This window comes from Camelus bactrianus, chromosome 6, assembly GCF_048773025.1.
Source record: "Camelus bactrianus isolate YW-2024 breed Bactrian camel chromosome 6, ASM4877302v1, whole genome shotgun sequence".
In the NCBI taxonomy this organism is placed as follows: domain Eukaryota; kingdom Metazoa; phylum Chordata; class Mammalia; order Artiodactyla; family Camelidae; genus Camelus; species Camelus bactrianus.
Genome location: NC_133544.1, coordinates 24891792 through 24908300, shown reverse-complemented (window position 1 = coordinate 24908300; position 16509 = coordinate 24891792). Strand labels below are relative to the sequence as shown.

Below are 16509 nucleotides of genomic sequence, written 5' to 3'. Positions count from 1 at the left end.
TAACGTGAAAAATCAAAAGGAAAACACAGCCCCTAGAAATGGACCAGTTTACAAAGTTCAGATTTCTTGTCCTGAGTGAGGAAAAAGTCTAGCCAGGTTTGCTGGCAAGCAGGCTGGGGAATCCTGCCTGTGAACACCCCACTTCCCACTTCCTTTCCTACCCTCTGCCCCCATATGCCTTCTTGCCCTTCCAAGGAGAGAGGTTAGTGCTAGTAGTGAGTGAACTGAAGGGGTCTTTTCTGGCAGAGGAGTCTTTCCTGCATCACAGGGACCACAGGCAGAGAAGGAAGAGGATAAACACTTATAGAGTTTACCGTGTGCCACGCACTGCTCTAAGCGCTTTCCTCATAGTAACTAATCTAATTCTTGCATTCTTGCAACAGTTCTGTGAGTATGACTGTCATCATTGTCCTCACCTTACTGATGAGGAATCAGAGAGATAAGTCACTTGCCCAAGGTCACCCACCTAGGAAGTGACAACACCAGGATATGGAGCAAGAGAGCCTGATTCCAGGTATGTGCCCTCCTCCGCTTTCTCCCAGGACTTTCCACCTCTGCTGTGCACCCCAGCCCGCCAGAGCCTGTGCCAACCCCAGCACCTGCTCCACTGCTTGCCGTCCCTGGAAGGAAGGACCTTCTGGCCTTCTCCACCAAGGTCTTCACCAAATAGGCCTAAGGAAGAAACCCCTCTAGAGAGGCTGCACCCCAGACCCAAGGTCCCACTGAGGAGGGGACTTACCTGGCCGCCGCCGGCTGTGGCACTGGTGGCCGTGTTCTGGGCATGGTGCTTTCTCTGGCCACACTGCTCCTGCGCAGGTTGGGGGACCCCTCAGCTGAGCGTCGGGGTGCCGGCCTGGCGTTCTGGGGGTCGAATTCCTCCTCAGGAATGACCTCTTCGCAGCGGGCTCCTCGGAAGCCGGAGCGGCACACGCAGAGCTGGGGCCGGCTGCAGGAGCCCCTGTTCTGGCAGGGCGGCTGACACACGGCTGGGGAGACAGGGAGATGGTGGGGTTCGCCTGTCAGCATCAGATGAGCAATCAGAGGCTGAGTGACCAATCCCACCAGCATTCCCAGCAAAACTCCCTGACATCACGTTATGCATCCACTCGAAGGCTCCCTTTTTGTTTGTCTGTCCCGCTGAGGACCTGGCTTGCTGTTATGGCTTCCTCTTCTCTCTGCCTTTGTGTGTGCTATGTCCCCTCCCTGGAACTCTTTCCCACTCCTCTCCACTTACCTAAGTCCTACTGTTCCCTCAAGCCCCCCTCCCCATCCCTGATGACCTGTCTCCAGCAGCTGCTCCCTCCCCTGAACAACTAGGAGCCCTCACCATGCACAGCAGGCGTACTCGCTATGCCATCATCAGCATGATGGGTTTTTTATGTCTGTGTTTCAGCTCCCTAGCTAATATGGTCAGCACCTCCAAGTGTAGTGACTGTCCCTTACACTTCTTTGCCTCCTTAGCTCCTAACATATGCCTACCAATGACACAATCATTATTGTTTTTATTACGGCAGCTAATATCTATTCAGTACTTACAATATGCCAGGCACTACGATTTGCATACACTGTCTCATTCAAGCCTAAAACAATCCTATGGAGCAAATGTGATTATGATTCTCATCTCAATGCCTCTGAAGCTCAGAGAGGTTAAAAGACATGCCTGGGGTCAATGGTGGATCAAGGATTCAAATCCAGGTCTGTTTGACTGAAAAGCTCAGGCTCTTTCCACCCCACTGCCTCCCAGCAAGGCTCAACCATCTCTGAACCTTGGCCTGGAGCTGATAATAAAACAAAAGGGATCTGTTGGCTTCAAGTCAGCCACCTAATGCACCCTTGTGTGGGAAGCTGCACATCACAGGTTGGCTTTGGTGGTGGAGATCTCAGGATCCCATCCCTCCCAAAGCCCAGTCAGTCTCAGACTGTGGGAGGATGTTTACTAGCTCATGCATTCATTCAGTGAATATTCACTGAGCACTCACTACATGTGAGGCTTGTGGTAAAAAGCATCCCACTCTCAAGAAGTGTACTGTCTCACATAGAAGCCAGGACATAAGTCATGTGATAAGTGTCAGCCAGAGCCTCTAACCAAGGCTGCAGCAAGGAGAAGGGAAAATCACAGAGGGCTTCCTGGAGGAGGTGGTGCCGACCAGAGACACAAAGGGTAAGTAGATTGGGCATCATGTCAACCAAGGGTAGCCTGCGTACTCAGGGGAGAGTGGGGCAATGACAGGTCTCACTGTAGGATTCCAACCATGAGCTGGATCCTAATGCCAGAGCATTTTCTTTAGTGCCTGGTTCCAAGGATGTGGTGGTGGCAGACTCCCAGACTCCAGATGAACAGATCATGTCAGAGAATTGTAACCCTAAACACGTACCCAAACAATAAACTGCCACCATGGCAGGATTTTGGCCTATCACCTGGCTGACACTCCACCTGTGCAGGCAGAGTTAGCCCCTCAACTGCCTGCCAAGCCCCTATCATCACAATTATCACCACTGGAGACGTGGTCTGCTGGGACCAGCCTAGCAGCCAAATGAGGGCCAGAGAACACTGGGGAAGCAGGTTTGCCAGGATAGGTGTCTGCCCTGGTTTATCTCAGACAGGGAGTAAAAAGGGAAGGCCTGAGTGGTTTCCAATGCAGACCACAGATGCTGCCTCATTCCTAGCCTCTTGGACCTACACCTCTCTGCTGGCCAAGCCTGGCATGGGTGAGGGGAAGGTCACGCATCCTCTCCTGGTCTCCATCTCACTTCCACCTTGGTCCTTGCCTTTAAGATGGCCTTTCAAAACCAGTCTAGCTTCCGTCCTTCCCCTCCTGGGCCCAAGAATGGCCCATCCCTGACTTTAACAATAAGGGCTTTCACTCTCTAGAAACCCAAGACCCCACATCTTTCAGGCCGAGCCCTGTGCCGTCCTATGACTCATTTACTTCTGGTTCTGCCTTATTTGCTAATACCTCTGCACACATTTAGTGAGCACCTTTTCTTGGTCAGATTGGGTGCCAAGGGTACAAAGATAGCAAGACTGGTTACCATGTGGAGGAAGCTCTGCCCAGTGGTGGGTTCTCAGAACCATGGAAGCCCTTCGTCACCAGGTAGTTAGGTCCTCAGTGAGGACCAGGGTTGGCAAACTTCGGTTGCTAGAACAAATAGCTCATGGAAAGTAGGTGGGTGGGGGGAAACTATACAATTGGCATTTAAATATGCATATAATATCGTGGTCCATAAAAGTTCTAAAAGGCTTCCAAACCAGCCAGATCTGTTGGCAGGAAAAACCTGCTTGGGAAGATAACCTTTCTGGACCAACCATTTATGAAACTGCACAGAGGCCAAATCTGCTAAGAGAGGTCCTCCAACAAGTGTCAGGATTTCAGAGGTTTTGAGCCAGCTCTCACCACTTCATTTGCATCCTCTCCTGGGTTGTCTTCACACATCTCAGCAGGAAGCGATTTTCTCACTAAAGTGTTCGAGCATTTTGTTCTGAGCTGAGCATCTGCATGGTGGAATTGTAGTATAAACTCCTCTCTTCTCTCTCCAGTCCTTCAAAAGCCACCCCCAAGAAGCCCCAGATGGTGGCTCCAAGTATGTATCTATGAAAGGGGGCATTCTTAGGACAGTTTTTACTGGTCTGCCATAAAACCAGGAAAATAAAGTTCCTGTGACTCTTGTAATGGTATTTTATTTTGCATTTAAAAAGTGTCCTTTATTTTGAGATTATGTCTTTCCTACTTTTTTGGTGTTAGAATGTTCTTTTTTAATTAGAGATGACAGCAAATGGTAGTTTGCTTTTCTAATATCTCCACTTGGCAAAATGAAAAGCTGGCTACTGTACTTTGGTACCTAAGATGTTTTCGGATATTTACTGGTGCATGAAATCCAAACTTTCGGAAGGAACCCTTTGGGAGGGAGGGGGCAACAGTGGTCATGTGCCTTTTGTTTAAAGGAGAACTGAAGCAAAACATTCCTAAGTCAAATGAGCAAAGATTTCAAGACTGAAGTATCAGAAAGGAGATCAGCCATGGCAGAATCGCCTGTGGCAGGGGCTGCTGCATAAAGCAAGGGAGGAAATGCCAGGAGACCCTGGAGAGGCAGTTTCTGCAGTGCTGTGGGAATTTTAGGAGAGAAAATTCCCAACCATGGCGGGCTGGGCAGTCTCTGTGTTTTGCTCTTGGAACCTCATTCTTCCCATTTTCCCACAAGAGCAGAGGTCATGCCTGATACTTGAGAAATCAACCCAGGATGGGTCTATGGCTTTAATGAGTCTTCGTTGATTGACTGATTATTGGTGAAGGGTTATCAAGCATGATGCCAAGATGCCCACGTTTAGCCATCGAGGATGCACTCGACCCCTCCCTTTCGGAGGCCAGCATCCTCAGAGACCAGAAGGTGATGCTGTTCCCAGCCTCCCTGTGCCCACTTGCCAATGCCAGTCTTCAGCCATTCATAATTTGGGCTCCTCCTGAACCCTGGCTTTTCCACACTTCCCTGGCACTCTCTTTCTCACTGAGGATTGGACATGTGGAAATTTTCAGCTTTGGGAGTTCAGCTCTGTGGAGTGAGCAGGATGCCAAAAGAGAGGGGAATAAAAAGAAAACTCCCGAAACTGCATGGAAAGTAAGAAATAGAAGGCATCGTTCTCCCCAGCCCCCACCTCCTGGCTGTGCCCCCTCTACCTTCACTCTGCTCCAAAACAGTTGAGCAGAAGTTAGCTCAGATTTTCCACACAAAACTCCTACCTTTGAGAGGAGACCAAATTCAGAATGGGCAGGCCTGGGGGAGATTCTGGAAACAGCCCCCACCATGCAGGCTGCTCCTACCATCCACTGGGAGACTCTGTGACCAGCTTCTTGGTAGCAAAAAGAAGATGAGGTTGGGAGTTAGAAGGATGTGGTTTGACCCCAGCTCAGCCACGTTCCAGCTGTGTGACATTGGGCAAGTCTCATCTCACTGGGATGTCTCAACCAGTACCTCAGTTATCTCACCCGTAAAATGAGTCTGACAATTCCTGCCTCAAAGAGTTGTGTGTCTCAACAGAGATCATGGATGTGAAGTACGCTGTACTCTGTGCTATCCAATACAGTCTGATGCTGTAGCCATGAGTTATATTTAAATTTAAATTGATTAACTTAAATTAAATTTAAAATTCACTTTCTCAGGTGCACTAACCACATTTCAAGGGCTCAGAGCCACATGTGGCTCGTGGATACCGTGTTGGATGGCAAAATACAGAACATTTCCACAGAAAGTTGTATTAGACAGCATTGCAAAGCTTGAAGAAGAGAACAAAACAAAACAAAACAAATCACACCTCCAGTGGCAGAAGCAAGAAGGCTTCTGAACTTCTCTGCCATGACATTTTTCCCAGGGAAGGGCAATGACAGTGCAGGCCCTGGTCAGAGAGATGGACCAAGCACTGTGGGGCGGAGGCAAGGCTGTTCTTCAGGTGTTAAATACAGCCAGTCCCCTCTCCACCTCCTCCCACCCCCACCAGGCAGAGCTTTTTCTCTCTCCTGGGACCTAGAGATGCCTTCTCCCTCCATCAGCTATCCATTAGATGAGGCACTGACTTCAGGGCAGGCCCCTTAAGCCTGTGCCCTCCTCCGAGGCCTCCAGCACCATGCCCTGGTGTCTGGCAGATGAACCTAGATTCCACATTAGACTCTGGGCCCAGAACCCTCACACCTGAAGCTCAGCTGCTCCTCAGATTAAACCTCCATATTTCCTAAACTCTGTGTCAGTGGGACACTAAGAACCTCCCCACTGAGCTACTCAGTACCCACCTCAGGACGAGCCTTCCATACCTAGAGGCCTTTGCAGGCAGGACAGGCTCCTACCACCTTCAGTACTGATCACAGCCCTTCCCTGAGCACCCCACCTTAGATCCCTACCTGGAGGCCTCAGTTTGCCCCTGGAATTCACTTAACTGGGGTCTATCTCTGGCCCTGAGCTGTTTCTCCACAGCCTTGACCTTTGATTTCCACGGAGAAGGAACCCTGATGTCAGAGCTCCCCAAGGCCAGGAAATCCCTGCCTGTCCCCCACACACCCTCAGAATCCACCAGCGAACTGGTCTTTTCACCCCCAAGCTCTGTGCAGAGGCTGTGTTCCCCAGGCCCCAACTTCAGCCCTGAGCCTCCAGGCTGTGAGAGAAGTCAGGTCCTCAAGGGCTCACCCTGCTCCCACCACAGCTGTGCTGGGGCTACAGCTCAGGACGGCTGGAAACAGCACTGGGGCTCAGGGGCCAGCCAAGCACCGGTCTCCAAAATAGCAGTTGTGTTCACATAAAAGCCTCTAATGAGAGAAAGATGCCGTTCTTGGCCCCTTGCGCACACTCTGCAGACACCGTCTGGCAGGCCGAGTGGGCCTCTACCGTTTGGCGGCCGGAGGGGAGGAAAGGGAGGTGTGAGTCAGACCTTGGCCCGCAGCCCCTCTGCATGGACCGCCCTGCTAATTGCATTAACAAACGCCGAGATGCTGGGCCAGTCGGGGGCCAGGGGCCAGGGGCTGGGGCAGAGAGCATCCCCAATTCCCACAGCTCCAGCAGGCACGAGGAGGGAGAACACTGAGCAGGGCTGAGGCCTGGGTTTGCCTTAGCTCCTGCCGTAAAGCAGAAATCACCTGTCCTTCCCCATTGCAGCTCCAAGGGCTTTGTTTGGGAGGAGGCAGGGATGTAAAAGCCAGAGTGCCAGAGAGGTCCCTGGAGATGAGAGAAGGATGGGGTGGGGTCTTGGAGCAGACCCCTTCAGGAAGAAGCCCCTGGGACCCAGTCTTTGCCAGGGGAGCAGCTCCAGGGCATGGAAGACAGTTCTGTGGCTGACAGGGAGCCATCCAAGCCCTTCTGCAGCTGCACCAGCTCCATGCCCAGGACCCAGGAAAGTCAAGAGGGAAGAAACACACCCTTCCCACTTACAACTCAGCCAAGGCCAGGGCAGAAGTGAGGAAGAGAGAGCAGCCTTACAGTCAAAGAGACCTGCATTTGAATTCCAACCCCGTGTGACCTCAGGCAAGGTTCTTCAACTCTGCGAGCCTCAGTGCCCTCATCTAGGAAATGATCGTGCATCCAACATTTACTGTTTGTCTAGGATGGTAAGCAAGACAGATACTGTCCTTTTATTCCTGGAGCCTCCCTCCAGTTTAGTCAGAGAGACTCACAGAGCAAGTAACCAAAACAAGCACAGGGACAGAAATTGGGATATGAATGATGGAGGAAACAATCAAGGGCTGAGACCCAGAATAACAAGGCTGGTGGGGGCAACTCTAGACAGAGTGGTTAGGGGAGCTTGAAATGAAGACTGCAAAGAGGACAGGAGCCAGCCACCCAAAGAGATGAGGAAAAGCAAACACAGGGAGAGTGGCATATGCAAAAGCCCAGGGGCAGCACATTCCAGGAACACAGGCTGGATTTGGTGAGTGAGAGGCTGAGAGACGAGGCTGGACACCATTGCCACAGAAAGATTTAAACAGGGATGTGTTATGACCTAATTTATAGAGAAAGAACTGGAGAGTAAAGCGGGGGCAGTGGGAGCAGTCATTCGGCTGCAGCAGTCACCAAGGAGAGTGTGCTGGTGCCCAAGACAAGAGAAGCAACAGGGGGGCGGGGAAAAGCAGACAGACCCCCAAGAGATTTAGGAAGTAAAGCAAACGGGGCTCAGTGATGGACTGGATAAAAGCCTGAGTGAAAGGAGGGTGTCCCGGATGGTCCCCAGGTGCCGGCTCGAGCATTCCAGTGGTGATGACTTTTAACAGGGTGGGTAAGACATGGGCAGGGGAGCTGGCCCAGAGGGAAGAGAACCACGAGCTTGCTTTGGACAAGCTGGGATGGGGATATCTGGGAGGCATCAAGAGCAGATGTCGAGGAGGCAGCGGGACGAAAGAAGTCTGGAGGTCGGAGGAGAGGTCTGGCTGAAGATGTATATAAATCTGGGTGTCGTCAACCCAGAGACAATGTTTACATCCATGGGAATGCATTAGATCATTCCAGGAGCAGCGCAGTGAGAAAGAAAAGAAGAGGACACAGAACTCAGTCCTGGGAAACCCGACGTTTAGTTGCTGGGTAGAGGAGAAGCACAGCCAGGGACACAGGAGGGGCCAGGATGGACAGTGACGTGGTGGCCACTCACATGAAGGGGGTTGAAGTGTTTAGCGTGGTCCCTGACACAGAGCGAGCATTGTCACTCATTATTGTTGCGTGTTAATAGTCTGGCACAGTGCCTACTGGTGCTCAATACCGGGGGGGGGGGCAACTAATGCTGGGCTTGCTTCCCATGACCCTCCTCTTTGTGTGGGGGATTTGGAAGATCTGGAGAAAGACCAGAGGCAGCCCGACATTAAGATGTTGGGTAGAAAAGGAGAAGCTAGCCAAGGAGGTGAGAAGAGGCCGTGGGAGATGGTGGGAGGAAACTACCAGCTCACCTGTGTGGTCATTTACCTGCTCAGTCCTTTAACAAACATGTACCATGTAGGCACTCCACCGGGATGAATAGGACACAGCCCGGCTTCAGGACCCGCTGGGTAAGAGCATCTCCTAAATTCTCCTTTGAGTAAAAAAACTTGGGGGCACACACTACTCACCAGGAAGATCTAAGGTGCCCCTACATGGTGTCGGGAGAAATGGGCAGCATCTCTTGCTAGGACTGTACTTTTCATGTTAGTTGGGTCTCCACTGAGGTCATGTGATTATTCCCCTTAGTGTCTTCCACTTTCCTCTCCATCACTCCTGCCAACTACTGAGTCTCATAGGATGGTTCATCCAGAGATGAGCCACATGCAGGCTCAAGCCTCTGGCTCCTAGCAGTTCCTAACCAGTCAGTAAAGAATCTGCAAATCCTACTTCTGTCCTGACCCTTTTCCCTAACATTCGTTCAGCACTTACCATTATGAGGCCCTGGGGCTGATTTCCCTACATATATCTCCTCTGAAGAGTCTTATAACATACATGTACTAGTCTGATCTGCACTGGACATATGGAGAAACTGAGGCTCAGAGCACTCCAGCAGCTTGCTGGAGATCACCATGCTAGTAAATGATGGAGCAGGGTTTGAACTTGGAGTCTGGTTCCAAAGTTGGGGCTCTTCCCTACCTGGTCATAGTCTTGCCCCGTGGGATGGAGTCATTTATAGGTCTGGGATGGGTGGGCCAAGGGAACCCCCTCAGGGAGGACAAGAAGAAGCTCAGGTCAGGAGGAATGGGGTCCTCACAGCACTGAGACGTGGACCTGAAGCCACGTTGTTCTAATGGCTCCATGTGCACAGAGGCTCAGGACCAAAGGCAAGAGCAAATGCCCAGGCCATTCCAAGGTCTCCTGAGCACCATGGGGAGTTTTCTGAAAGAGTCGATGGACCCGGGGCAGCAGAAGGGCATCTCTCAGCACAGACCTGGGAAAGGCCCTGTGTAATTCAGTACGTACTTGTTCAGCCTTTTCCTCATATCCAACAAACACTTGCCATCAAGCTGCATGCTGGGGGCCATGAGACACAGTCCCTGCCTTCAACATTGAGGCCAGACGTGTGTAGATCACACAGAACACGCCAGGCCTTGAGCTAAACCTTTATCCTAAGTTATTTCATCGATTCCTTACTATTCTGTGAGGCAGGGACTAGTATTAGTCACCTTGTACAGAAAAGGAAACTGAGGTACAGAGAGCTTAAGCATCTTGCTCAGGGTCTCATAACTAAGTGATGGAGCCGGGATTTAAACCCAGGCAGGTAGCACAGTCTCTTGGATCTAGATTAAAATCACAGCTAAGCTCACCATGTGCCAGGCTCTCTATACACACTTGCTCGTTTCCCAGGAGCATGGTGTTAAGCCCTGTCCTCTGGAACAGGCTACCTGGATTCACACCCAGACTCTGCTGATTCTCAGCTACATGACTTGGACAGTTGGTTAACTTCATCTGTAAATGGGGATAAAGATCAAATCTAGTTTGTAGGGTTGTGAGGACTAAAAGTTAATAACAAAGTTCTGACCCACAGTAAGAGCTACAGTGTTTTATTATTATTAATCCTCAAAAACAGCTCTATAGAGATTGTTATACCCACTTAATGGATGAAGCTCTGTGGCTGGAAGAGAGCCAGGCACTTGCCTGAGAACACAGAGCTGGGATTCAAATCCACAACTCCTTAAATCTGGCACCAGACTCTAAAGCACATGCTCTTAATTTTGAACCTTACTGCTGGGGTAGGGGGTGGGAGGAACAGTAAGCCACATAGCCCCCTCCTCAATAGCCTTCTGCCTTCCCCCAGACAGCCTCAGCCCCTGTGCATCTAGCCTGAGATAAAATGAGAAGCCAAATGATTCTTCACATCCTCTTCCCCAGTGTGAGCTTTCAGAAGCCCCCCAAGGGTTGTGTGTCTGTGTGTATTGGGGCGAGCCAGTCTGGGAAGACTGGACAGTCTTCCAAAACCCCTAACTATAACCCCACACCCTACAGTCCTTCCCCTCAGCTGAGTGGCCAGCAGGCCCCAGTCAGCTGCCTCCACAGATACATAAACACACAAATCGTGTAACAGAGCTGGCAAAGCCGCAGAAGGCAAGGCAGGTACAAGACCGGAGGAGGAGAGGAGGCCCCGCTCCAGACCCCATCAGGGTGCAGGCAGGAGCTGGGCTTCCAGCAATGGACACCTGCAGACACAGTGGCTCCCTGAGGTCCAGTGACTGGACAGGTATGAAGAAAGGGGCCTGCCAGGGAGATGGCAGGTGTGTCCCAACAACCAAGGATTCTGTGAGAGGAGGCAAGGGGGATCAGGGGGTGGCCCAGGGGACAAAGGCCATCAGTCCCTGTGCGTAGGCAGTGGGTCAGACCTACAGATACCTGGGAGAGACTGAGTCCCCACACTGTTCTGGGACTAGACTTCATTCTTGGTAGGTGAGGGGGTGTCACACTCCACTCCCTGTCAGGTCCCCCTCTCCTGCCAGACCAGGGGAGGCACCCCGCATGTGGGAAACCACTAGGCCAGAGCCATGAGCATTTCTCTGCTTTGGCAGTCTCAGCCCTAGGCAGAAGGGCAGCTGTGGGGAGGGGACAGGGCAATGCAAACCACGGGGGACACGGGAGAGCCAGCTGACAGGGTGTGGAACCAAGAGCCCCAGACTTGACAGAGCTCCGGACCTAGTCATCCAGGGCCAACACCCTACCGCCCACGTGGTTCTTGTTAGGTTTATTAGCAGCAAAATAGCAACAAGCAAACAGCACTGGGGCCAGCTAATTAGCACACAGACCTTCAGTGGGCAAGCTGACTTCAAGTGGGAAATGCTAACGCCCACTGGCAATTCCTCCAGGATCTCCGCCAGATTGCACGCCAGGGTCACGGGGACGACTGGGGAGCAGCGGGTGAGAGAGCCAGGGAGAGAAACCATGGGGCCGAGGACCCTCCGGGTGGTGTGGGTACTGACAGCAGGCTGGAGCAGCTCCCACTCGGGGCACAGGGGTGCATATACACTTCGGTTCGTCAATCTGCAGAATCATCCAATCTTGAGTTTCCAGTGTTGAAACTCCAGTTTGGCAGAGAATGATGCTGGAAAGTCATGAGCCATTTAGGAAACCGAAAACCTTCAGGGATGGAGGGCCGGAGTGAGGCCCATGCCCAGACCCCTTGGGCAGCTGGGGAGAAGCCCCACCCCTCTGAAGCCACCCTCTCCAGCTTCAATTTAAACCTCAGCAACACTCTGTGCTGAGCTCACTAGAACTTATGAACCCTCCTCCTCATCCCTAGCCCCAAATCCCTTCCAAAGCCTCCAGAGGCACCCCCAATCCTCAGACCCTGCTACTCAAAGTATGGTATAGGGACTAGCAGCATCAGCAGCCTGTGGGAGCTTGTTAGAAACATACTCTCCAGCCCTGCCACAGACCTGCTGAATCACAATCTGCACTTTAATAAGATCCCAGAGGATTCATGGGAACATTCAAATTTGAGTAGGGACCCCCAAGGTGGATCCTCCTATGACTGACCCCAAACTCTGCTCAGTGGTCTTCAGCCCTGGTTAGCATCACCCACGGTGCTTTACAAACATACCACTGCCCAGCTCCCAGCCTCCAAGCTTCTCCTGAGCATAAACTCACTTGGCTACCCACATCCCTGGCTTCTCTGCCCAGAGGAGTCATGATCACAAGTCCCAGATCCTCCTCTAATGAGCTGTGTGATCTTGGGCAAGTCATCTGAGGCTCACTGTTCTCCAACTTTAAAATGATTAAGAGGGATCTTTCCCCTAACTCTGCCTCCAGCCACAGAGCACTTGTCCTCTCAGAGTGCCCACTAATCTGGGTTCCCTGAAAAGAAAGAATTTTTAGGCAGAAATCTGATTTGCTGTTTGTTGATGAGTCTGGGGTTTTGGTTTCTTTATCTGGAGACCCTGAGACCTAAGTCTGTCAGCCCTTCATCATCAGACTGGGAGACAGCAGGGCCATGAGGCCTGAGGTAGAACCAGAGGCTTGGTGAGCCAGCATCCCCTGCCCCGCAGGAATGAGAGCATCCTCATCACGTCTCCATCTTATCCCCAACTCAGGAGGCATTAGGAGAACTAGAAATGAGGGCATCCTTCAGGGATGGGAATACAGGTTTTGTCATGTACCTGGATCATTTGCTGTCAAACCCTCACACTGAAAAGGGTTTGTCCTTGGACAGGAAGAGGTGCTGGCAAGACTGAGGCTTTACAGCTAGGCTTAGGGCAGAGGGTAGTGGCAGCTCCAGGAGGAACAGCTGGGCAGAGCTTCTGGCACTGCCATAAAGACCTGGGGGCTGATGAAGGCTTGAGAGGGGCCCTGGGGTGTGAGAGAGAAAGACGCAAAGGGCTCCATGAAGCCCTCCTCCAATCTGTCATCCCCTGTAGGGATCCCAGACTCCAAAAGGCCCAACCTCAGTTGGTGCTGGGAGGGAACAAAGCCCCATAGATAAGAATATGAGGTTTGGGGTCAGACAGCCTAGATCCAGCCTCAGTTCCAGTACTCAGAGGACTTTCTCCTTGGCTGTGTTTCCTAACCAACCTGAGCCTCAGTTTCCTCGATTGTAAGTGGGATGATCAGTAATATAGGATTATTGAGAGGCTTAATTAAGATGATGTATGTGAAGAGCTTTAGCACAGTGTTGGGCATATAATAAATCCTCAGCTGTTAGTTAGTTGTAGTAGTAGTAGTGGTTGTAGTAGTAATGGTGGTGGCGGCAGCAGCAGCAGCAGCAGCAGCAGTAGTAGTAGCAGTCATAATGGTGGTAGTAGAAGTAATAGTAGTAGTGGTAGTAGTAGTAGTAGTGATGGTAGTAGTAGTACTGATGGTAGTAGTAGTAGTGATGTGGTAGAGGTGGTAGTAGTAGTACCGATGGTGGTAGCAGCAGTAGTAGTAGTAGTAGCAGTAGTAGTAGTAGTGATGGTAGTAGTAGAAGTAACAGTAGCAATGGTAGTAGTAGTGGTACCGATGGTAGTAGTAGTAGTGATGGTGGTAGCAGTAGTAATGGTGGTGGTAGTAGTAGTAGTGATGGTAGCAGGAGGAGGAGTAATAATGGTAATGTACTACCATACGCTGCCACCCCCAACTCACAGATGTAGAAAGTGAGGCCCACAAAGACAAGGTAAGATATCTGGCAGCAGGATGTAGTAATTAGGAAGAGGGACACTGGAGTCAGGTTACCTGAGTTCAAACCTGCCATTTCCTGGCTGTGTGATCTTGAGCAAGTAGCCAGTCTGTACCTGTTTCCTCACCTGCCAAACAGTGGCTCTCCCCGCCCACAGGACGTGTGAGGTGCACCTTGCACAGAGTCAGTGGCTCTTGTGCTACTGTTACCGCCTCCGATGACGCCATCAGTGGAGGCTTGGGCACAGAGAGACCTGGCTCCTCCTGCCTTGCTCCTTGGTCCCCATGTAACTAACATGACATCTCTCTTTTTCCTCATTCGGGCCAGCCTGTCAGGCTTCAGAGCCATCCTGAGGAAGACTGCTCCAGACACGGGCTCAGAGCCTGATCAGACCATCCCGGCAGATGCCATGCATGCACTATTGAGTGGGGTCCCCCTGAACCCTGGAACGTGCAATGCAGAGGCTCTGGGCCAGGCATGTTCTACAGACCACGGGGTGCATGGGCACCACGGGGCAAGTTGGGGATGAGCCCCAACACAGCAAGGCAGCAGGAAGCTTGACAAACCTGCAGGGGGATTTTACGTGAGAAGATGTTTTCATTTGGGGGCATTTGAAAATCTCCCTTCCACAGCACATTGCCTCTACCCTGGAGAGGGGCTGCCTCCTTAGGAGGCAGACTGGGGAAGACACTTGGGCTCCAGGGTTCTAGAGTCACAGTACCTGGCCCACCTCGAGGGAGGGAGAGGGAGGATGGGGCAGAGGCACTCACGTTTGATACAGTGGTTGGTACTGTTAGCCGTGGTCCATCCCGGGCAGCACTGTCCCCCGCAGACATTCCTCCTGTGGGGCCACCAAAACAGAGTCAGCAGAGGGTGCTCAGAGTGGGACTATTCACAGAGCCACTTTGATGGTCCTGCCCTCCACAGGCAGGACCTGGAGGAAAACTGCCAGGCCGGGCACTGTCCCCCATCCCTAGGGAGGCCGCGTGGCCCAGGGGCGGGCACCTTGGGATCCTTCACATCTAAGATTGAATCCTGACTCTGCCATTCTCTGCGTGACCTTGGGAAACCTGAGCCATCTGTGCAAATGGAAATAATAATACCTGCCTAATGGGGTTGCACTGAGGATTAAACAAGATAGGGACATAGAGCCCTTGACATGAAGAAGGCACTCCACTGGGACAGGGATCACGAAGATGATCAAAAAGCAAGTCCAGAGTGGTTCAGTCACTTGCCAAGGCTGAACAAGGCTGAACAATAAGTAAGTGCCAGAGCCAGACTCAAACCTGAGCTGGCCCAACTCTAAGTCAGGCTCCAACTCCACGTGGCCTCTCACCAAAAAATAATTACCACAGCCCTTGCCAACAAATGCTGATAATCCAAGAGAAGCTGGAAAACACACAGAATAGACTTAAGGACGTACAGAGGCATCGCCTGCCAACAAATGCTGGGAGGAGCCTGAGCCCTCAGGCAGGTTGGTGCATGGTGAGACTGAGCACTGAGTGGGAGATGGAAAGAACCAGGGCTCCAGAATCTCTTTTTCAGAGGTGTTTTAGAAGGTTGCAAGCTGGTAGGAAGATGGGGCTGGGAACTTGGGTTAAGCTGCCTCTGCAGGGCAACACACTTTTTATTTGGGTGGGCTGATGGAACTTTGTTGATGTCATCCAACTCACCCAAACTCTGCCCTCAGGTGTCCAGTAAGGTCCCTGCAGCACCAGTAGCTTTCACCTATACTGACTCTCAATCTAAAGACCCAAATGCCCGGAACAGGGGACTTCCCAAGAAGGGCTTGTCTTGGAGAAGACGTCTGGGGCCCTGACTCCTTGGCTCATGCTGGACCTGTCTCTAGCATCACAGACCTCATCATTACCATCAGAAATTGTCTACCAAGCACACACTGAAACTTGGGGTGAGTGGGGTGGCAGAGGCACAGAGCCAGAGAATGGGAGCAAAGGACATGCCAGGGGGCCATTCCTGTGACATCTGTGGCCAGCATGTGAGCATCTGGTCCTGCTTAGGAGTTTATTTGACATTTGTGTGGACCCCAAAGCTTGTGTGGTTTTTGAAACCTTCGAAACATTCAAAATAAATTCCTGCAGCTTGAAAAAGCTGAGACCCATTCCTGGTCCTTTGGCCCAAAGCTGTGGGGAGCTGCCTCCCAAGGAGCTCCCAGAATGTTCTCCCAGCCAAGGGCTGTTCCATTCCAGCCCCCTTGAAGCCTGTCTGGACTGCTGACTTCAGCAGCTTCCTTGGTTCCATGAAGCCCTCCTCTCCATCAGGGCCCAGGTCACTGGATTCTGGGGAAGGGGCTGGTCCTCATGCCCAGGACTTCTGAGTGTGTGCGCTGGTGGGAGGAAGAAACTACCCACCCATTTGTAAGTCATCACCCCTTGTGGGGCTGACAATGACTCTTAGAGGGCTGGGAGGTCTTTGAGAGGAAACACTGCTCCCTGGGAGTTTTCTAAGAACTGGGGTCTGTGGTAGCCTAGATAGCACAGACTGATGGGCCTGCCTGGCTGATAGGTCATGGTGTGGAGCCCAGCTCAAGGAGGCCCTGAGCCAGCTGTCACCCTAGGTGCTCTTAGGATGGTGATGGAGCTGACCGTAGGAGGGCAGCAGCTTGGTCTGCCCTGTCTGCCCTTTCTGCCCATGGTAGAGCCCTCGAGGCCATTGGGGCCACAGTGAGAACCTCAGAATCAAAGGCTGCCGGGCAGAGGGGTGCCAGATTTGGGCTAAGAGGGTACTCAAGAGAGATGCAGGTACCCAGTGGAGGCCCAATTAGAGTCTTGAGTACAGGCCTGCGGAGGTGTCTAGCTGGGAGATGACTATTCACTGTGCTCTGGCTAGCTGGAGAGAGCAAATGAGCCTAACTAGCCTAACTATCGGGGCAAATGACTCAGTGGTTCTGGCTCTCTGGAAGATACCACTCAGAGATTATATAAGTCCAA

At 51.9% G+C, this 16509-nt stretch overlaps 1 protein-coding gene across 4 annotated transcripts in view; it reads right to left on the bottom strand.

The window, feature by feature from the left end:
* LTBP2 (latent transforming growth factor beta binding protein 2) overlaps window positions 1–16509 on the bottom strand; it is a 100119-nt gene that overhangs the window by 77976 nt on the left and 5634 nt on the right. For all 4 annotated transcript variants that reach the window (XM_074365239.1, XM_074365240.1, XM_074365241.1 and 1 more), the window contains exons 2-3: window positions 14332–14402; window positions 740–986 (exon numbers count right to left, since the gene is read on the bottom strand). In XM_074365239.1, the coding sequence (XP_074221340.1) occupies window positions 740–986; window positions 14332–14402 (318 nt within the window). The remainder of the gene's footprint in view (window positions 1–739; window positions 987–14331; window positions 14403–16509) is intronic.